Source organism: Aythya marila (genome assembly GCF_965140915.1).
Source record: "Aythya marila genome assembly, chromosome: 1".
NCBI classification, from domain to species: domain Eukaryota; kingdom Metazoa; phylum Chordata; class Aves; order Anseriformes; family Anatidae; genus Aythya; species Aythya marila.
Genome location: NC_139042.1, coordinates 126,578,286 through 126,600,993, shown reverse-complemented (window position 1 = coordinate 126,600,993; position 22,708 = coordinate 126,578,286). Strand labels below are relative to the sequence as shown.

The 22,708-nt window shown below is 39.8% G+C and overlaps 1 protein-coding gene across 1 annotated transcript in view; it reads right to left on the bottom strand.

The window, feature by feature from the left end:
* Positions 1-6: 6 nt before the first annotated feature.
* Positions 7-22,708, bottom strand: part of RIMKLB (ribosomal modification protein rimK like family member B) — a 49,666-nt gene continuing 26,964 nt past the window's right edge. Inside the window, exons 4-7 of the mRNA XM_082751697.1 lie at positions 9,255-9,485; positions 7,369-7,455; positions 3,672-3,875; positions 7-2,181 (exon numbers count right to left, since the gene is read on the bottom strand). Coding sequence (XP_082607823.1) covers positions 1,718-2,181; positions 3,672-3,875; positions 7,369-7,455; positions 9,255-9,485 — 986 coding nt within the window. The 3' untranslated portion in view covers positions 7-1,717. The remainder of the gene's footprint in view (positions 2,182-3,671; positions 3,876-7,368; positions 7,456-9,254; positions 9,486-22,708) is intronic.

The following is a 22,708-nucleotide window of genomic DNA, read 5'->3' as shown; positions in this document are numbered from 1 at the left end:
GAGGAAAAGGAGGGGGAAGATAGGGACTGAAAAATGGACTCATTATATCTGTTTTGGTTATCTGTTTTCCAAAACAGCTCAAGGGTAATGAGAAAATGCACAGCCAGAAGGACTAAGAAAAATCAGGCAGCCTAGAAAAAGTATAGGATCTAAACAGCCAAAACCCAAAAGGAAATGAAGCAAAGCAAATGTGCATATACAAACACACAAGTGTGTGCACTCACACCACATACACATAAGGGTCCAGGATTAATTTGTTAATTGTATATGGACCTAGGTTATATATTTTTTTATTATTTTTTTTTTAAATTCTGGCTGAGCTCTCTTTTTTTTTTTTTTTTTCCTTTTTTCTTTTTTTAAGTTTAATTTGCTGCATGTTTCCCAAAACTAAGAATTTAGTATTTCTCCCCAGTTATGATCTTTGGATTTCTGACAACATCAGCTTTTAAGTATTTTCAATGGGGAAAAAGTAAACCTTGCAAGTATTGTATGAACTGCAGCTTTATTCTAAAGTACCTCTAGAATTCTAATCGCTTTTAACCAACTTTTCACTCCTCCACACTTACCACATTTCTCCCCCCAAAGAACAAAAAATATCACCCTCCCCCCCCAAAAAAACTGTACAGGCTTTAACTCAGTGTTTTCTTAGCAAATATTCTGCAGTGTTTTCACTTTGGCCACTGTTAAAGATGCAGGCATAGAGAAGGGAGTGTTGGACTAGCATGTATTAAAAAAAAAAAGAACATTAACATTGCAGATCTCTCTCAGAAAGACTAAAACACTAACAAATACAAGTCAATGCACGTTTGTTTTAAACTAGTGTAATTCTTTTTCACATTGGATTAAACATTATTTTTTATACCAAACATTACAGTGCTGTTTATCTCCTCCAATCATGCAAAAATAGTTAAAACGTGACACTTCTGCCACAAATATAATGAGAAATTCCCCTGCATACCTTCCAAAATCTGGAGTTGAAATGAGAAAAATGTGAGTTCTAGAAATTCTCCTTCAAAAGCTTTATAAAGAAATATGGACACAAAGCTGCCAATTAATACCAAGACGGCACACATTAGAGACTTGTACAGAAAGCTCACATTAAGTCAAACGACACTTCTCTCTGCCTCATCATTTGAAGGGCCATATCCTGCAAGGTCAGAAAGGGATGACTTTAAAAGTATGCTGAACCTACGGCTCCCACCTACAAGAGAGGGAACAGTAGGTGTCCAGGACCATTGAAATACCTGGCATTTAACACCTTCAACTCTCATTGAGACCTAAAGGCACTGAGCAATTTACAGGATCAAGCCTTACGGAGGTAGAAGAGACTTAACTGCTGCATTAATTCTCGGAAGCTTCTAGAGAGCTGCCAGAGCTTTCTGAAAATCTTCCTGTGAATCATGCTTCAATGCTTTCCTGTGAACACATGTGCACTGCAATATGTCTGGGGACCAAAGCAGCATCCAAATAAGACTCCCATTTAGGTTGTGAATTGAGCATCTTCATTAGGAAACTGATGCTGAAGAATGAACACAACATTATGTTCTGCAAAAACATAGGGGCAGCAGTCACAGAACGCGTGTCTTTTAATCCTGCTCTCTTGATTGACTCCCCTTTCCTCATTTCTCTGAGCTTCTCTGATAAACAGCATTGCAAGTTGGTTTAAAGGAAATTTTTACAAGAGAGAGTTCTGTTGGTCATCTATTTACACGTGGCATCACTCCACAAGAAGTTTGATCTCATTGGCTAATAGCTGGTTCATGTTGAATAGAGCCCCCGGGAGCTTGGTGAGCAACTCTCTCTCCGTGGTCTCAGGGTCGCTGTCGACAGAGCTGGAGCTAGCACTCATATTGTCGACAGCGGCACTAGCTGGAGGGCCCAGCTCTGGCTCGCTAGTCTCGCTTGCCGTGGACACCACAGAGAGCAAGGACATGCGCCGCGTCAAGCGACCGGGGGTTAAAAGAGAAGCGGCATAGTCCGCTATGATACCAGCTACATCTAGATTACAAGCCTTGTCAAAGGCAATGAAACCTACATTTGCATTGGCCTCGCAGACGTAGAATGAACCGTCGTCCTTCATCAGCAGGTCAATGCCACACACGTCCATCCCCAGGATGTTTGATACTTGGACTGCCAGTTGCTTGCCTTGTTCACTCAGTGAGCACATCATCCCTACACCACCTGCAAGAAGTGGGAAAAAAAAAACTTGCTGTCTCTGATCTATCTGGTCACAGGTGACCAACATGATTCTTGACTGGCTGGTGCACTTTGGTTGTGAAGCTCCAAAGCAATCCTGCAGGCATAGTGTTGATGATGATTCACAAAGTGACTTCCCTTCCACAGTGACTACAAATGAACTTGAAGTCACAGCAGGGTTTTGAAAGATTCTGTCCTGCCAAAGGCAGTTCAAGATTATGACTTGTTTAAAAAAAAGGTAACTACTGACTTTTTAGTCAACAAAGATAACATTTTTACAATCTTGGGATATTAAAAGGATGACAAAACACATCACCTTTGTTTCTTCTTCTAAGGCAGAGGCTTTCTATGCATGCCCTTGTTTCTTCCTTTACAGTAGAGGTTTGCTATACGTGTTTGTAAGTTATATGAAGAAATCTTCCAGCAAAATTAAAACAAATATTGCACAGGAGACTACAGGTCTGACAGACATAATCAAGGGAGACGAGGTTTAAGATATTATTATTTACTTCTGTCCCTCTCAGCTTGCTTCATAGCTTACTGTCTCTAAAGAAAGAATTCTGGGAAAATTGTGTCTGCACCTCAGCTGGTCCAGTACACAGTCATAATCTAAGTATTAAATGAAACAGACTTCATCCTTAATTTACCATAACTCTTAAATTTAAAAATATAAAAGACAAATAAAAACATTTAGCAGAAAAATCTTCCAGGTTACATTTCCTAAGCATCAAGAAAGCAGTAACTAAAACTGTACTGTTACTAAACTGTTACTAAAACTGTACTGCACATAAACACATTTTATCCAATCCCTGGTCAGGTCAACTTCAGTTTCAGTAATTTCAGGTAAATAACCAGCCAGGCAGCCTCTATCCTACTTCCTTCTTCCACCCTAAGAATCCTCTCCTATCCTACACACAAAGTGAAGCAGGAACTCAGTTGTAAGGATACTAGCACTAAATTTCCTCTCCCTCACAGATGAAAAAACGTTGCATGGAGGAGAGTGACACGTAAGGCAGCACAGCAGCTGCATATGTAATCCAACTGTTGATTGCCTTCAACAGTTTTCTCTCTTAACACTCTACCCTCTTGCCAACTGGATGTCTCCTCTACCACGCTCACTCTCTTTTTCTGTCTTCCTTCTTTTTCTGTTCCTTTTAAAAGGATGTACTGAATGATAATGTGGCATTAGCATGATGTTGCCACTATCACATCATTTGCTCTGTTTGTGTTCCTAGAACTTTCCACTCCCTTTCACCTGTCCTATCCACCTAAAACTTCAGGCAGAAATAGCCTCTGATTATGGGTTTGTGCAATGCACATCTCACTTACTCCTCACTCTCACGTTTTCTCTGTAAACATCCAACAGTGAACACAATTAATAGAAAATAAAACCTGCAGCTTATTTTAGTTGGGTATGCCATTTTTCCACTGGATTCAAGTATTTTGATCAAAACTATGAATAAAGCTTTTCCTACCAAGTGAGCAGTTACTCTGCATTCTCCCATCTGTTGAGCAACGGAGCATGGTGCCCACCACACGGCCTCCTACTACGATGACACGTACATCCTTGCCATGGGACTCTTTAACGTATTTTTGAAATAAGTAAGGGGCATCGTGACGGATCAAATGGCTCAGGTCTGCCAAATGGTGCTTGTCTCGTGCCAGGAACACAGCTTTGCCTGTGTGACGAAAAAGAACATTGTAGGATTAGAAGAAACTACCAATTTGAGCTGCATCAATGACTCAACATAGAAAAGTAAAACCTCTGACCAGTATGCTGGTCAGTCTCATGTGCCCCATCTGTAGTTTATATCCATTTACAAATTCTTCTGTGGACATCAGTGTTCCACTGCTTCAGTGCTTCTAAGTGTTCAAGTACTGAAAGAGCTGAGGAGCCATGAGAACAGTATTAAAATAAAATTATTAAAAAAAAAAAAAAACACCTTTGCTTTAGATAAAGGAGGCAGTTTTGTAATTTCAAATCGTTCTGGTACAAGTCCTAATGAGAGAAGAAAGAAAAAAAAAAAAAAACACACAAGAAGAGCAGTAAATAACTAATAGCATGGAGCTATTCATCTAAAAAGACTAGATTCACAGACTGTAAGTTTGATGCACAGAAACTATTTGCATGAAACTCTTAAATAATAGGCTGTTAGGAACTATTACATCATTAGTACACCACTGCAAAGCTATTTAACTCTTGGGAAGTTGCTGACAGCTGCTCTTCTAAGAACTCACAACTCCAGAATGAGGCTGTGCAGTACAGTAACTAAGTTCAGAACAAAACACTAGACTCCAAAGTATATGAAATCAATTTAGCAAAATATTCCATAAAACATAAAAGTGAATGGTATGTACTGCAGTTTTGAAGAAACTGTTTAGAATTTAAAATCACTGGCTTTTTTGCAAGTAAACATCCTAAGGATTTTTGTCATTTCATTCCCCTTCATTTCTAAAGCACACCAAAGACTTCTCTCTTCTCTTCCAATTTTACTAATACTAATGAAAAGCATTCCTGAAAGGTTCTACCATTTCCATCTCTTTTTAGTCTCACAAGAACGTATCTGTTTCCATCTTCAGCCACTTCTCTCAACTCCTCTCCCACTTTAAGACTCATTTGTGTTATATTAGATTTAAATTTTGCAATAAGGCTGCACTGATTTTTTGTGGCAGAATTGTCACTCATTTATGCTGCAGTGTTAACAATGCTGAAATGTTAACAGAATTCAAAAAACAATTGATGAACTGCCTATCTTAATTAAAGGAACAGAAATGCAGCAGAATAGGAGAGACAACGTGCTACGAATTCCATTCCAGCAAGTGCTCCAAAGACCACCTGGGACAGCCTCTGCTTCCTCAGGTTTTAAGGTTCTGTCTAACACAAAATATTGCTTGAGGAACATAGAATCTCTCATAACAAACAGCAGCAGAATGTGTACTTAAAATCATGACACAAAAAAAAACAAATTCCTCCATGTGATCTCTCCCATACCCACCTCTAAATCTCCTACAGGCACTTAATAATCCTACTGTACTCCTAAAACTGAACAGGAAGAATGACTCCTTGGAGGGGAACTACTTAATTCTTGGTAATTATGCTGCACCATGACATCTTGGCAAAAATAATATTGGCACATTTGCAGAAGCAGCATTAACTGTGCAGAAAACGGGCTTAGAAGAACATGACTTTTATTCATCAAGCAGCATCTATGACCATGTTTGCCTCATTTTCTAAATACCATTTGCAAATGGCTGCTCTTTAATTAATTTGAAAAGGTTTCCCCAACTCTCTTAATGTGAAAGGGCATGCACTGTGATAAATTTGCATTAAAACTCATGGAATTTAAAGTGCTCTACAAAAAAACTTGTAAACAGAAGCACAGAATCAATGGATGTTTTAAGAACCTCTGGAGGTCATCCAGTCCAATCCCTTACTCAAGCAGGTGCACCTAGAGCAGGATGTGCAGCACAGCGCCCACACAACATTTGAGCATCTCCACAACCTCTCTGGGCAACCTGTGCCAGTGTTCTCAGTCACCCTCACAGTTAAGTGTTTTCTGATGTTTAGAGGGAACTTCTTGTGTTTCCACTTGTTCCCATGGCCTCTTGTCCTGGCACTGGGTTCCATTGAAAAGAGCTTGTCTCCATCCTCTTTGCACACTCCCTTCAGGTATTTAATCACATCAATATGATTCCCCTGAGCCTTTTCTCTAGGCTGAACAGTCCCAGCTCTCCCAGTGTTCCCTCATGGAAGAGATACTCCAGTCTCTTAATCATCTTTGTGGCCATTCACTGGACTCTTCAGTAGCTCCATGTTGCTCTTGAATTGGGTAGCCCAGCACTGGAACCATCACTCCAGGTGTGGCCTGACCAGGGCTGAGTAGAGGGGAAGAGACACCTCCCTCGACCTGCTGGCGATACTTTGCCTAATGCAGCCCAGGACATGAATTCTGGCTAAAAATGGAAAAGAAAGTCAATAGCTGCAAACTCTATAATTACTTCTAGATCTTAACAGGAGGTAAAATCAAGTCAAGTCCAGTGTCTCAGTAAATCCACGTTTGTCAAACTGAGATTACTACAAAGACAAGCCCCAACTTTGCTTCATAGCTCTGCAAGCACTTTAAGACCACATAAACAGGTATGACTGCCAAAATCTTCCTCTGCCCCAGCCTTTTGCTCTCACTCTTCCATTACATCAATACAGGAAATTGTGAAAGTAAATGATAATTCAAGCAAGGAATTCATCCAAGTAAACATAACCAGTCTAGATTTAGCTAAGATCTGTTCCTGAATCCTTCTACTATCCGGTTACAGAAACACTCATGTCAGCAGAAGAGATGCACCAGAGCAGTACAGTGTGGGAACAAAGACAGGGACAATGAGAAGGAAGAAGTGGCTTTTTCTGAATGTTTCAGTTTGTTTATGGTAACTCCTGGCTTATGTGGTGAAACATCCGTTTCAGACTCTTTTTACTGCTAGTATTTATTAAATTGGTTTTAAAAACAGTGACCTCCTGTGTAAATAATTTTGAACTTGGTTTCCTTTAGTAGATCACTATCTACCATTAAACTAAAGCAATATAGTTCAACACTTTTTATTTCAACACCTAAAAAAAAAAAAAAAAAAAAAAACAATGACAGAAAAATTTCATCTGAACCTTCTGCACTATCACTAGCAGTCAGAGTTTTTTGGGGGGAGGGGAGGAATCAATCCCATTTGGCAAACAGTATATGAGATTGTATTTAAACCAGAATCCTAATTACTGACAAACTCAATTAGAAAGAAAAGTCAAATTAAGATTCAATGAACTAACACTTTATTTCTCATGCCTATTTAGAACCATCCCTAAAATCCATGTAGGCTTCTCTCTGCATCCCTAAGGCCAGACCTTCCACTAATCCAGTTCAAAGCTTTCCTCACAAGTCACCAATGCACCATTCTTTTGAACCCCTAGCCGCCCTGCTATTCCAAGACCATGTTCTATTAAAACTGCTTTCCAGTGTGCAGCCCTCTCAATATTGAGAAGTTTGAGGGTACGAGAATTTAGAAGTACTGCAAAAAAAGTTCAACACCTAACAGAAGACCTCCTTAACTATTACCCGTCGACAAGACAAAATCTTAAAGAGTGCTGCTAACAATATTCCTTGCCCTCACCTCTGACCTCACACCCACCTCGGTGACCCCGCGTGTTCTTCACCACCATAGGGAACTCCAGCACTTCCGCCTCATCAATCATTTTGGCAAAATTCTCATGACCACCTGGCAAAAGAAAACCAACAATATTATGTGCCACCAGCCTGATGTGGCCAAATTGGGGTTGTAATTGCCATGCATTCCTCCCACCCTTCCAACTTAGATAATGAGGAAAAAATTAACAATTAAGAACTTGGTCATAGAGTACTGTCAGACTTTGTCACATTTGTAACTTGTGCAATACTTATTCCTATATCATTTGGAATGAAAGAAATAAATTGACAAAGGGCAATTGATCACAACCCCAAAAGGCTCAGCCCAGTGTTTGGAATCTGAATGCCCCAATTCTACCATCTTGTTCCAGTTTAGCCCTATTACCTTAAAAGCTCCTGCTTTTTCAAATGTCTTGCAGGAAAATACAATGGACATAACACCAGGAACAGTTCCATCCAAACTACTAACAAGGAAAACAGCATGGAATACAAAGACAAGGCATAATCCAGACAGCAGCAACAACCCATATCTTGGAACTCTACCTCCCCCTTTCCCAAGGCGTAAGTCTCCTTTATCTCATTCTCCCTATTTCTTGAAGTACTATTTAAACCTTTTTCTTTTATTGCATCTGTAAGAATAGTAGGGGGCAGCTTTTAATGACCATTGACAATGGTTGATGTTTTAATTTTATTTGTTTGATTCACAGAAGGCTGACCATAGTACAAGAAATACGATAAAAGTCAGCAGACAAAGGGATGAGACTCCTCTAAAGGCATGTGCAGTAAAATGCAGAAGTCAAGCCAAGACATTGGTCAGAAAGCCAGAAGTAACCATCACTATCCTAACACAGGTTTTAATGCATGTCACGGAACAACATGCAGTTCAGCACATGCTGCTGGCAAAGCCAGACCTTACTAACAATTTGATACTTGTGTAAAAAAGGAAGGCTATGCTTCTGTCAAATTCTAGAGAGAGGCATTAAAAGAAATATCATGGAGTTACAAAGAAACAGAGATGTTCTCCAACTACCCCATAATTTGTGGTTTCCCTTTCCCAACAAAAATTAAAAATTCATTCCATTCTCAAAGATCTTGAGCAACAGCCTCTACAAAGAAAGGATGTTCTTCTCAAATGTATTTTCACACTAATTGATGAAAATATTTGACTGATGTTTTTGTCAAGTTCCCATTGCAGAAGTCTGTCAGTGTAACTGCACAAAGGAAAGGAAAGCACTGGTGTTTCCCAAGAAGGAAAATAAAGCTAAGAGGCATCTTCCATTCTTTAACATATTATAAGTAAAATCAGAAAAAGTATTGGGGTAGCTCAGTCAAATGGTTCTTCTAATTTAGCGCTCTGTCAGAAGCCATAGATTCCAGAGGCAGGAACAAGGAATATCAGTAATTAACTGATGGAGGGAATTCTGGAGGGAAAGCAAACACCAAAGAACTGTTAATAGTTGAACACAAGAGCCTGTGCTGTTTCTGTCCTTTTATAATAACTAATATATTTGCAGATATTTTTAGTTATATAGAATTTTTATCTATTTTCAGATGTTACTGAAGTGTAGATTCTGACAATATCTTGTGATATTTAGTTCCTTGAGTTCCTGTCTGTTGTTTTGGGCAATTGGAAAAGAGTTCAAAATGTTTTAGTAGTAACAACCAAAGTTAGATGCTTGGGAAGTTGAGGTATAATTAATATATTTTTCATAAAGCATCACAGGAAATCAATATAGCCAAAACCAGAAGCTTGAGTTTCACAACTTTTTTTCTTCTTCTGGTTACTGAACACTTATCTGTGGAACTAGCCTCACACTACTTTCACAGATTATTGTAGGCAGCTATGCTATCCTTTTGATCCCAAAGCCTTACCATATGAAAAGGTGTCTGGCAGGGGTACACCATGACCAGCAAGTTCTTGAAAGGTCCAGAACTTATTGACACAGTTGAGGATGGCTTGGGGACGATTCATCAATCGACAACCCATCTTCTCTAGGTGGCGAAGGACTGTGATATCACTGTCACTTTGGACCCAAGGTGTTGGTACACGCACAACCACCACCTGTGGGTAAGCAGTAATAAGCTCACCGTTCACCCGGAGACCTAAAGAAGGAAAATAAGAACATTCCAATCAACTACAAGGTTTTCAGGAAGATGTAAACACGCAAAGAAATACTGCCCTGTATCTAATTACATCCGATTTCAATGATGAGCATTAGAACAGCACAACTCTTCCTAAAACGCATCTTTTCAGTTGTGATGTTTCATATATATTACTTTTAGCCTACTTAAAACTACGACCAGGCAAAGAACGTTGTATGAGGGCACATAATCTTGGGCTTCTTCCCAAGATTAAAGACTTTCTAGGTTGACATGTCATCCTTTCTATGCGCGTTAGCTGCACACTACATTGACATGGGCAGTAACAATACCTCAGGAAGTCTCTGCCTCTCACAAACATTTATTGCCTACATGACACAGTTTATAACTTTCCCAGTCCCAGTTGTATCAATCCCTCTGATTTTGGCACCACGTTGCACAACAATTGCCAAAGTAACTGAGGCTAGATATGACCCTTAAAAAATAGCAGTATTTTTAACATGACCAATATCAACAATCTGATATATAATAATACTCAGAAATAATTTTATCAGCTAACAGGGCAGCACCCTGTGACATTAACACAGGAATCAGAAGGAAAGCCAGCTTTGTCACCACAACCAACATATCCCTTAGTCATGATCTATAGTTTTACAGACAATGTCTCTGGAAAAGAAACATGGGAAGAAAAGTTGCAGGAATGGAAATATGATAGGATCGGTTGGGAAGGCATCAAGCTTGATGCAGACAGTCTGGCAGCTGAAAACGAGAACAGACAAGACGTATTCAATATTCACTTTATTTGCCTTACGTTCAAACTAAAACCATCCGACTACAATGAAAAATACACAGTTGACACTGCTGTCAGCACCTTAAGGGTTAAAAAGAAAAAGTGAACTGAGAAATCACAGTTCATCTGCATTTCTGTGCCTACGAAAGGCCTGCTCCTTCAGATCTAGCCCATATTAATTATCTGTTTAGTTCTATTCCAAAGATGTTACTTTACAAATACAAACTTGCATCTACTCAATCTGTAGACACACATATTGTCAGGCAATATATTTTCATTTAATTTTCATTTAAAGGTGCATTTGAATTAATGTGTGTGTTGGGGGTGAGAATTCCTCTCTGTACTTCCTATTTGGTTTTCTTCTCCCAGCCAGGCTGTATTTTAAAGCTTGCATTAAATATAATGAAGTAACCACCTAACTCCCCAAACAGAAGTAGAAATATGCTGTCCAGCCCTCAGGAGAGCATAGAACCATACTCTGGAAAGGCCAAAACAAAGCCATATCCAATACAAATCCTTTTTTTTCAGTACCCATTGCCATAATTGTACAGAGATGAGAGAACATAAGCAGACGGGTGCTCTGGCTGCTCACCTCATTAGCACCAAGCACTGCCGCATTGCAGCTGACATGACTTGCGTGTTTAAACAAGCAGGCTTCAGATGCACACACAACCATTTTATAGAAGCATCTCAAGCAAGAATAAAAACAAAAGACTGATAGAAGTCTGAGCAGAATGTGAACATCAGTAAATAGACTATGATCTCCTTTAGTCAGAAAAAGAGTACTGATTTGGCAAGCAGATTTTAACTTGTCATTCAGATTCCATTTCGCACATGTAGCAAATACATTTAGGTTTACATCCAACTACACCCCCTTTTTGCCACTGCAATTGCATGCATGTCCTGATCCACGTGCAAGCTGTGCAACAACCCATTTTAGAAAGGACTATATTTTCTACAGACCTCAAAGATTGCCACTGTACATCTCTGCTGTGAGCCTAAACTACACAGTTTACTAATTCACATCATCTCAGAGTCTGTTTTGTTATTCTTCTTTACAGTCATACCACGTGCTGAAATTCTGCACAACTGAGTTTGAAAAAGCAAACAGAAGTGATGCATATGCCTGATAGGATATTCTCCTGAATACCTGGATTAAACTTGACTATCAGACTGGTTCAAATTCAGTCAGGTCACCACTCCCCCTGGAGTGACATTGGATGTACAATGATGTTATCAACAGAATAATCTGAGCTTTTGTTCCCAATTCAAACATTTTCTCTTTTCTCCAGAACACTTTTTTCTCTCCCTTAATAGAAGACAGTTTACAAACAAAGAGAAGAGCTACTCAATGAAATGTATAATTTGAGTCACCACTACTGACATGCGCCACGAAAATTAGCTGCAGTCTCCCAGCAACACAGTGCTGCAAACAGAAGCAGCTTTATTACAGTAAAAAGGAGCCAGATTCTGCCATTTTGAAAAACAAGCTTGTATTCAGCATTCCATCCGAGATCCAGCAGCTAATGGTCATTACTGCTGAGTGGCTGATAAAATAATATTTATTCACTATGATACACTGAAACTTGTAACACAGAAAATATCAGTGCATACAATTAATTTATTTTCCAAAGAACTAATTCTTGTACACAAAGATGGAGAAAGTTAGTGTTTGTTTGTTTTTTTGTTTTTTTTTTTTAAAGATAGGCTACAGTGGGATTAATCTTTTCTTTTTTCTTTTTTTTTTTTTTTAAATGGAGATGAGCTCTCTGTCCTTTGTAGTAATAGCACCATTCCAGTCCCAGCGGAGTAGTAGTGAGTTACATTCATAGTCACCTGCAGACAATGAACCAAATTCACAAACAAGCAGAAGGCAGATGTTCAGACCATGTGCAAGTACCTCAACAAATAACAGCTTGGTCCATTCATTGGCTTTCTCAATGGATGCCCATGACATTGCAGACATAGAAAACACAGACAGCTGTAGAGTCCTTTGAAGTACCAATAACAACAGCAAGGAAAGGGAGATTTCACTGACTCTCAGATATCACTAACTTTACCAACATCCATTTTACACTGCTTGGAAGACAATTTCTCAAGTTATCATAAAACATTTTGGGTATTCTTTGGCCCTGTGAGACAGAGGACTCCTGAGATGGAATATCATACTATAACAACAAATGTAAAATCTGTGCTTGAACAAGACCTTTTCTTCCACTCACTACCAGCTTTCCTTGGTCTTTCTCTGTGAGATGTTTCCAAAACTACATATGACAGACCCTTAACATTATACTGCAAATATCACTGTGTTCAGACCAAAGTGCAAAAGGAGTTCTTGCAGTAAGAATTGTAATCACCTGGGAATGAACTTAACCAGGTTACGCTATGTCCTTCAGATAAAGCCAGAAAGCCTCAAGTTTCTCTCAAATACAGCTCAAAGCAACTCATGATAACTGAGCAGGTAAGTACATGATTCCTCATCAGCTGGCCCAACTGGTCCTGCTGCTTGTCACTCTCAAAGAGTAACAGGTGAGCTTGAAGTATAAAGCACCTGGTCTCTACTGAAGAGTTTTACTGTGATCCAAACAGATTAGAAGCCATCACATGAATCTCTGAAGTCCACAGAAAACAGATGCAACATTAAACTCCAGCGAAGATGGAAGAAAGAGGCAGAAACTTCTGCTGCTGCTACCAGTGAAGTCAGGAGACATGTATCTATAGCCTAAGAAAGTCCTTGAGACAGTAACATCTAATACAGTGCAGCCTATTTGCACAGCACTTATATGGAGGACAACAGTTTCCTCTCTACAGGCTGATTTAGTAGAATTTTAGGGTGGATGCACGTACTTTAAAAAATAAAAATTAAAAATAACTCTGGAATTCCTCAGTCCTCATTCACACATGCAGACTTTTTTAGTAGCTTATGTCTTCCTGTCTATGACAACTGTGGTGGTTTTACTCGGGTGGGCAGCTGAGTTCCACCACGGCTGCTCTCTCACTGCCCCTCCTCAAAGGGAAAAGGGGAGAAAATATAACACAAAGGACTCAAGGGTTGAGATAAAGACGGGGAGATAGCTTGACAATTATTGTGGTTGGCAAAACAGACTCAGAGTAGGGAGATAGTAAGATTTATTGCCTATTACTAGCAAGCTAGAGAAGTGATAAACAGAGGAAACAAAACAAAAAAGCCTTCCCCCCATCCGCCCTCTTCCACTTCCTCCCCCCGAGGGGTGTGGGGGAACAGGGCAATGGGGTTTGTGGTCAGTCTATGGCACTTCGTCTCCGCCACTCCTTCACGGTGGCTCTCTGCCCCTGCTCCCCGTGGGGTCCCTCCCACAGGATGCCATCCTTCCCGAACTGAGCCTGCAGGGGCTGCCCACAGGCAGCAGCTCTTCAAGCACTGCTCCCACATGGCTCCATCCCACGGGGTCCATCCCCCAGGAGCAAACTGCTCCAGCACAGGTCCCCCACAGGCAACAGCTCCCCCCAGACCCCCTGCTCCTGCGTGGTCTCCTCTCCACAGGCTGCAGCTCCGGCCGGGAATCTGCTCCGGTGGGGGTCCTCCACAGGCCGCAGCCTCCTCCAGGCCACCTCCACCTGCTCCACCAGGGGCTCCTCCACGGGCTGCAGCGTGGAGATCTGCTCCATGTGGGACCCATGGGCTGCAGGGGGACAGCCTGCTCCACCAGGGGCCTCACCACAGGCCGCAGGGGACTTCTGCTCCAGTGCCTGGAGCACCCCTCTCCCTCTCCGTCACTGACCTTCGTGTCTGCAGGGCTGTTCCTCACTCCTCTCTCTCTCCCAGCTGCTGTTCCCAGCAGTTTTTTTTTCCCTTTCTTAAAAGTGCTCTCACAGAGGCGCAAACAGCATCACTTATTGGTTCGGCTCTGGCCAGCAGCAGGCCCCTTATCTAACATGGGGCAGCTTCTGTATTCTTCTCACAGAAGCCACCCCTATGACCCCTGCCACATAAACCCACTACACCAACTTCTTTCATGAAAATTCAATTCAGTTACATTTCTCAATTATAAAACCTCATTTTTAAGAGTTATCATTTAGGTGGCACACATTCCAAATGAAATGCCTCAAAATAGACATGCAAACAAAACTGAGTTACTGTGACTTAACAAGTTGCTGCCTGTCAACTAAGACTCCTAAGCTGTCTATGTGCTTGTTCCCACCCTACAGCAAAAACAGAAGGCCAAATGCTTGACCTTAAGCCTCAGTGAAGAGGTTTCACAATGAATCTCACTACGCAACTGGGACAAGCTAAGTGCATAAACACATTAATGATATCCTGTAAAGCTTGCAAGTCAAACACACTTCTGCAAGTCAATCACATCCACAGACAGAGTACATAAATTCCTGAACTGCAGCCTCATGCCTATTACAATCCATAAGCGTCAGTGTTCACCTATCCATTTAGGTTAACCTACTTTCTTCTTGTGCTTTAGAAACTCTAAGCAGCACTTTCACATTGATGAATGGCTATGAAGGATCAAGATTTCAAGTAACAGTGTGCAGCTTCTGAACATTTTAACTCGCACCCAAGCAGCATTTTAAATTACTAGTCATTTCTGAAACTCAATTTAGTTTTGCATGCTACACAAATCCCTTCCAAATTCTACAAGAATCAGTTCATCAACAGGTTAATAGCTAATGCAAAGCAACATCTCACGTTATCTCGTGTTATAAACAGCGGTATTTTAAGCTGAAACAATGCGTATGTTCACAGAAGGAATATGGTTAAGGGATAGGTCTGAAACCTCTAAGATTTGCTAAGGACATAAGAAATAATTAAAGGTTTTATGCCTCTCATTATGGCAAACATTCAGTATTTTATACAAAATATAAATCACAGTAATATCAAATAAGTTGGTTTTAAGTATTTTCATTCCAAATCATTGTTCTGGAAAACAGTCAAAAAAAAAAAAAAAAGCAAACTGACTCACCAAGACCATGAAGTACCCAGCATCCAAATTCAGGTCTTCAAGTACACCATGACTGTAGAGACCATAGCTTGGTTAAATTCTTTAAAAGCTAAGTGCATAAAGTATTCAATGCACAAGCACAAGGAGAACTGGATAGACTTCCAGTAAATCAACTTACTGGTATCAAGCTTCTATTTTTATGCAATTTAAATCATCAGTATTAACTGATATACTATCACAGATAAAAAGACTGAAGTAGCTGGAAATGTCAGAAGCTATGGCCTGAAGAAACCCAAAGGACAATGGCATAAGAGAAAAGAACTTTCTCAGCAAAAAAATACATTTACTTCTATGTATGTAAAAAAAAAAATACAGTAAAGAGGTTTCCATAATCAAAACCATAATTCAAAAAAGAAGCAGAAAAGAACTGTTTCAGTATTCAGATGGATCCAGTATGTAGAATACATTTTTAACAGCAGTAGCATACAACTGGAATAATACATGGTCATTGTGCATGCAACATTCCAAAAAAAAAAAAAAAAAAGTTTGAATTACATTTTCAAAAAAATGAAACATACACCAGCTCCATCACATTCCCAACGGGAGCTAACATGGACTGAGAACTTCCCAAAAAATTACACTGAGGAAAAATCCTCAGAGATCTGTATGCTAACCTGAAAGTCTCCAGGCTCTCTCAACTTCACTATACCGGTTTATTCATCCAGACTTCCACAGATTTGCTAATGTTTCCCAAATGAACAGACATTCAGCAAGCAGGCTATTATGATTTCAACTTACCCAGCTGGGAAAAACAGGCTAGCCTTCCAGCACACAAACTGTTCCTCAAAATATGAGGACATTGCTTTCTGCTACCTGTTTTTCCCAATTAATCGGTTGTTGTAACAAGAATCACTGAATTTTCCTACAAGCCTTGATTCACTCTTGTTCTCAAAACAGTGCATTGCTATTTCTGGTTCATTCATCCTCCCGATATCTGTCAGCCACAAGACACTGCATAATATTTGTGTTAAAATTCTGAAGTGTTTAATAATTACTTACAGTTTAGTTGAAGATAGTTAAATGTGTTTCATCGTAATTGCTATATAAAAATTCAAAAAGGAAGTACCCCAAACTTTATCTCTAAAAGTAGATTACTGGCAATAACAAAATACATATTTACTCACCAACCTCAAAAAAAAAAAAACAACAAACACATAACTGTATCTCTAAAATTCATAAAACTCTGCATACTTTGAACACAAATTCTGCCAAGAGAGTGGTAGTATTTAGACATAATTAACAAGAGCATTAACAAAATGCCATTGTGTACATCAAAAGCTTGCTTTAATCTGTTGACTTAACCTTACATATCAATCTTATAAAATGACTACAAGCAGCATAGAAGTCCACAAAATGGGTAATGCTTAGTGAAGTATAGCACTTTAAATGCAATTTTATTTAAACTAGTCCTTAACCTGAAGATAGCAGCTAAGAGCACAACTATAGCTCCAAACAGAAATAAAGCAGGAACCTAAATTGAACCAGTTTTATTTCACGCCCCTTCCTTGACTCGGACTATCTCCTACCTTCCCAAGAAAGAACACAGAATCATTCTTAGAAATGCTTGTGCTGTTGAAAATGTTGAAAAACTTGGGAAGGAGAATGACACTCAAAGCGATTGTGGCCAGTCTGGATACAGCAATCTTTTCAATATGAGGGAGAAACAGGCCAGATGCCTGAATGTATACCTCATTAATACTAAGTAAACTGGTTATGGCTAGATCTGTATTTCTGAACTACATTTCTAGTAACAATACACTGCTTATAATCCCAAACCACAAGCACTTCTTTGGAGTCATGCATAAATATGAAGTGAATGGACCCAAATATAAAGATATATACTGTAAAAAGGTATATTATAAACATAAATTCATTCTAGACCACCATCTTGCTCTGAAAATGCATTGTATGGTAGGAATACAAACATGGAAACTATACTAAAATCATGTTAAAGCCTCAGCTATAACTATTATATTATGTAAACATTCACATATTTAAGAAAAACTTTCCATCAACAACAAAAAAGATACATTTCCAGAAAACACTCAAAAGGCATTTGAACAAGTAAAGATAGAAACACACATTTTAGCCAGATTCCCATATATGGATGCTTTAGTGATATAACTGTTAAGATGGATTTTTAAATAGAGTGTTGTAAAAAAAAAATATAAAAAACAAAAATGCAAAGAAGAATCAAAAGATTCAATCATTAAACAAACAACAGTATTATTTCAAATACCTTGAAAAGTTAAATTCTGTTTCTAATTTGTTCCTGAGCAAAGTTAGAAGAATTTAAGTATTTTCCATACCAAAACTCAAAAAATATATATTTATGATGAGATAATTTTGAATATATTGAAATTAAAAAATGAGTTTTGATCAAAGCTTTTAATTATTTTAATTACACTGGAGGCAAGTCTCTCACAGTTCAAGTTAATGACTCGGTGAGTGCATTTTAACTTGAATAGTGTAAAAAGCTTTCCCTATTCTTATACAAGTATATGAATGTGTGAACATACACACATGCAATATAGCCACTTCACAAACTATCATTAGATTGTCTTTGTCTATCAGATTTCCCTTCAAAGCTCATTATGAAGAAAGTGATTCTCCTTATTAAAAAGATCAGGCTCATAAACTGGATTTAGATATCCAGCCCTCACTCACTATATGCCCTTACAAATGCCTACCTAGCAACTGCACTGCAAATGCCTTTTTTGTTGTTGTTTTTGCATGTAAAAAAAAAAACACTTGGGTTTCATGATCTGACGTAAGCCAGCGCTGACATACATGGGGACAACGTTGCCTTTTACCACACTAACAGCAATGTGCTTCCATCATCTCTCTTTTGGCCTGGTGATGGTAATCAACAGGCAACTCATTTTATGGGAGGAAAAAAAAAAAACGTTTTCAGTTTACACAGCTTCATAGTTGCTGTTATCAACATAATTAACAAGGCATGGTGAGATGACAAGCAACACAACTACTTTGAGCAACTGGAAGTGTGAAATTTTAAATTTAGGGTGAGGCTGTACAAGACCGCTGAGACAACAGTCACTGAAACAAAAACAAGCAGTCTCACTACTCTCTATTCTGACCATACATTCCACTCTCCTTTGCTTGGTATTTCTGGTGCTCGTCTGATCCTGTCAGTGAGTTGAGTTGGCTTGCTAAATTTGCAGAGAACCGTTCATGACTTTTTGTGCTCAAACAGCTACCGAAAGAAAGCCCGGCTCTTTTGCTGTTGCAGCTGCTGGTTCCAAATCCACAAATGCTTCTGCACGTCACCTGTGAAAGTATTTCCACATCTACCAATTGACCTGAACCCACAAAAAAAGAGGAGGCAGTGCATAGACAACAATAAGAATAGGGAAGGCTTTCCTCTACTTCTTCCATGGGCAGTGTCATCTTACAGTTTTCTGATGCTTAAAATATTTCAGATGACTTCTGAGGTAGACCAGGACTTTAGACACTATTATTTGGATTAATAACAAAAGCTTCATCAGTCGCTGCTACTGCCTAGCTTTCTGCAGCATGGTTAAAGTAACTTTAGCTTTCTTGAAGGAATCTCATTTAAAACAAGATAGTCTAAATTGTAAGGAAAAAAATCAAAAGCATTTAGTATATTTTAGTATATTTTAACTTTTAGTTCCATCTGTAAAAGGGAGGAAAACTACTTGACTAGTAGAGAAGTACAAATGCAAAATACAAAAAGGCAGCATGGGAAAAAGTGACATTTAAGAAACTGTATGAAAGGTAGTTAAAAGAAATTCTAACAGCAGTTTTCCATTTGCTTTATCAACTTCTTGGGTTTTTCTCCCCTACTCTGCTGGACTTCTGTAAGGCCTCTGATGTGGTTCCACATGACATCTTGATCTCCAAATTGTAGAGATACAGATTTGAAGGGTGGAGGAAAATGAGGGGGGAAAGAGGAAATAAAGATAGATTATTTTTGTATTTAAACATCTAGCTAACTTAATTCACTAAACTAGTCATGAAACGCTAAACTGCAAGGGAAGCAACAGGGACACAATGTGTACAGGAAAAACAGAACCATTCCTTTTGGTACTGGTCTGCATTTATGGTATGAAATACTTTCTTCTGTTTTCCACTCAACACTACAGTTGCAAAGTCGTAAGAGTTGTGTTTGCACTGTCATTTGTAAGAAGTGGTCCTAGGACTCACACTCACCCTCCTCACAGTGCCTCTTCTTTTGTGCTAGCAGCAATGCTCATGGGTATACAGTGAATCAGATGAGGCAATTATTCTGAATTAATAATCAAGCCAGCAATGACATTCATTTTTTACCCCAGAGGAATTCTTAAGTTTTGTTCATTATGTAGCCATAAAAAATAAAAAAAAAAAAGTTTGATCTAAGTATAGAACCAGTGTGACAAACAAGCAGGCACCTCTCTATGTTTGCTGAGAATATGTATCATACAGAGCAGGATATGACCAAAAAAAAATAGTCAGAAATAATAACATAAAGCAGTGGGAATACTCAGGAATACAGCCCTAATGCTTATAGATTCTGTTTATTTATAGAGGACTCTGTATTATTTTCTTTGGATTAGCTTTTCTCTTTTGTACTAGGGTTCTTAGATAAGATAATTAGTTTAGAAAGATATTCAGATAACATCCACTGAATCTGAATGTCAAATTAATATAATGTTCTGACAGTTGAACATTGTGTGAATCAGAAATGTGTTGATACACCTCTCATGTCTTGTACTGATAATACACTTTCTAGAAAAAAAAAATAAACATGAACTGAAAACCAAACTATTTCAAAATGTCACCAAAGCCAATTCAAAATGTCACCAGGGCCGTTCCAAGATGAGATGGATAAATAATTTGTACACAATTGTAATGATCTTAGAAAGTAAATGTTTTAACAAACTATGAGTACTCTGAAGACACAGATTGGCACTCCCAAATAAAGTACCATAATCATGTTAATATGTCAAAGCATGAGGCAAGTCTAAGAAAAAAGCAGTGGAGGGAAAGAAAGGGAAAGTAATCTATCTAGAAATCACAGATGCGACCATCCAAAGATCAGTAACTGATGAAGAATTAAAACCTACATAATGATTACTTGAGATCTGAATTAAGAACCGTTCTCTCCCCCTATTTCTCTCTCCCCTTATGAACATGGGTATATGTGACTAGTGCTGAACCAACTTGCTTTAGATGACAAAAGCAGCAGGGACCTGACCCAAGCAAACACTAGTGAGTTACAGCTGCTCCGGAGTTACCAGAGCCACAGTGAGAGAAAAAGAAAACTCAAATGTAAGAAGAGGAGCATGCTCTTCCTCTTCTCATAGCAGCAGCTTAACAGTTCTGTGAACATCAGTTGCAATGCATGGTTTCTTGAAGAGGGTAGAAGTAACAGTTTCCTTGTCATAAAAAGAACTTCATCCTATACCCATCTCCGTCCTGCTTGCACTTCAAACTTTTTTATACTTTTAAAAATATAAAGCATGACTCAACTGACAGAAAACCTCCTTATATCAGATCTCTGTCCTTTTATATCATCTTTCCAGAGCCCATCTACACTGAGAGCCTTACAAATACTGAGTGCTGGGCTCCCCCTCAACCCCAGATGCACAGTCATAAACATCAAATGTTTCAAACTTAAAATACAAAAAGCCTTCAATGTGATAGAACAAGACTAGAGACAAATATGTAACCAGCCTTACTGCAAACTCACTCCACTTTTAATGTTCAGTCTCTCCCACGTTTTGAACGTCCAACTTCCATTAATTTTAAATATCAGATGAAGAAATGAACTAAGAACCCACCCCCAGAAAATGGGGTCAGAAAGGTCCTTCCAAAAGCAGAAAGAAATCCAGAGGAAAGCAACTCAGAATGGCAGAGGCTTCACCTCCAACCCGAGATGAATCTAAAATTTTCCCTGCTATGCCAAAAATAAGGCACCCTTCTGAGAGCACTAGAGCTCTCCATCCCCCAGAAGAAGAAATCGAGCAGAGAAGGCAGGAGACTGGCATGGCTGAGCAAGGACCTGCAGCTTAAACCGAGGGAAAAGAGGGAAATGTACAGGAAGTGGAAGCAGGGTTGTGTAGCCTGGGAGGAATACAGGGGTGTCGTCCGGATGTGTAGAAACGGGATCAAGAAAGCCAAGGCACAGATGGAGCTGAACTTGGCAAGGGGTGTGAAGAATAACAAGAAGGGGTTCTACAGATACATAGGCAGGAGAAGACAGGCCAAGGAGAGTGTTCCCCCTCTGATAAATGAGACGGGAGAACTGGCTTTCTTAGACATGGAAAAAGCTGAGGTACTCAGTAAGCGCTTTGCCTCAATCTTCACTGGTGGTCAAGCTTCCTATGTCTGGCGGGACCCTGAACCTCGAGGAGATGGTGAGAGGAGCAGATTCCTTCTCACCGTGACAGTGGAACAAGTCTGGGACCACCTCAGGAAACTGGATGTGTGTAAGCCCATGGGGCCAGATGGTATGCATCCCAGGGTGCTGAGAGAAATGGCTGGTGTGGTTGCCGAGCTGCTCTCCATCTCCAAAAATCATGGCTGTTGGGTGAAGTCCCCGGACACTGGAAAAAGGGAACTATTACTCCCATTTTTAAGAAAGGGAGAAAGGAAGACCTGGGGAACTACAGGCCAGTGAGCCTCACCTCTGTGCCTGGGAAGATCATGGAGCAGATCCTCCTGGAAGACATGTTAAGGCATGCACGAGATAAAGAGGTGATCTGAGACAGCCAGCACTGCTTCCCCAAAGGCAGATCTTGCCTAACAAATCTGGTGGCCTTCTATGATGGAGTGACGTCATCGATGGACAAAGGAAGGGCAATGGGTATCACCTACCTGGACTTGAGCAAAGCATTTGATATGGTCCCTCACCACATTCTTCTCTCTAAATTGGAGAGGTATGGATGTGACAGATGGACTGTTAGGTGGATAAAGAATTGGTTGGCTGGTCACAGCCGAAGGGTTGTGGTTGACGGTTCTACATCTGGGTGGAGGCCAGTCACAAGTGGTGTCCCTCAGGGGTCGGTCTTGGGTCGGTGCTCTTCAACATCTTTATCAATGACACAGACAACGGAATTGAGTGCACCCTCAGCAAGTTTGCAGATGACACCAAGCTGAGCGGTGCAGTTGATACAAGAGGGAAGGGATGCCATCCAGAGGGACTGGGACAGGCTGGAGAAGAGGGCCCATGAAAACCTAATGATGTTCAACTCAGCCAAGTGCAAGGTGTTGTGCTTGGGCTGGGGCAATCCCAGGTATTTATATAGACTGGGAGAAGAACCTGAGAGCGAGCAGTCCTGTGGAGAATGACTTGGGGGTCCTGATGGACAAGAAGCTGGACATGATGGACATGATGGACAAGAAGCTGGACATGAGCCAGCGGTGTGCACTTGCAGCCCGGAAGGCCAACTATGTCCTGGACTGCATCAACAGAGGGGTGGCCA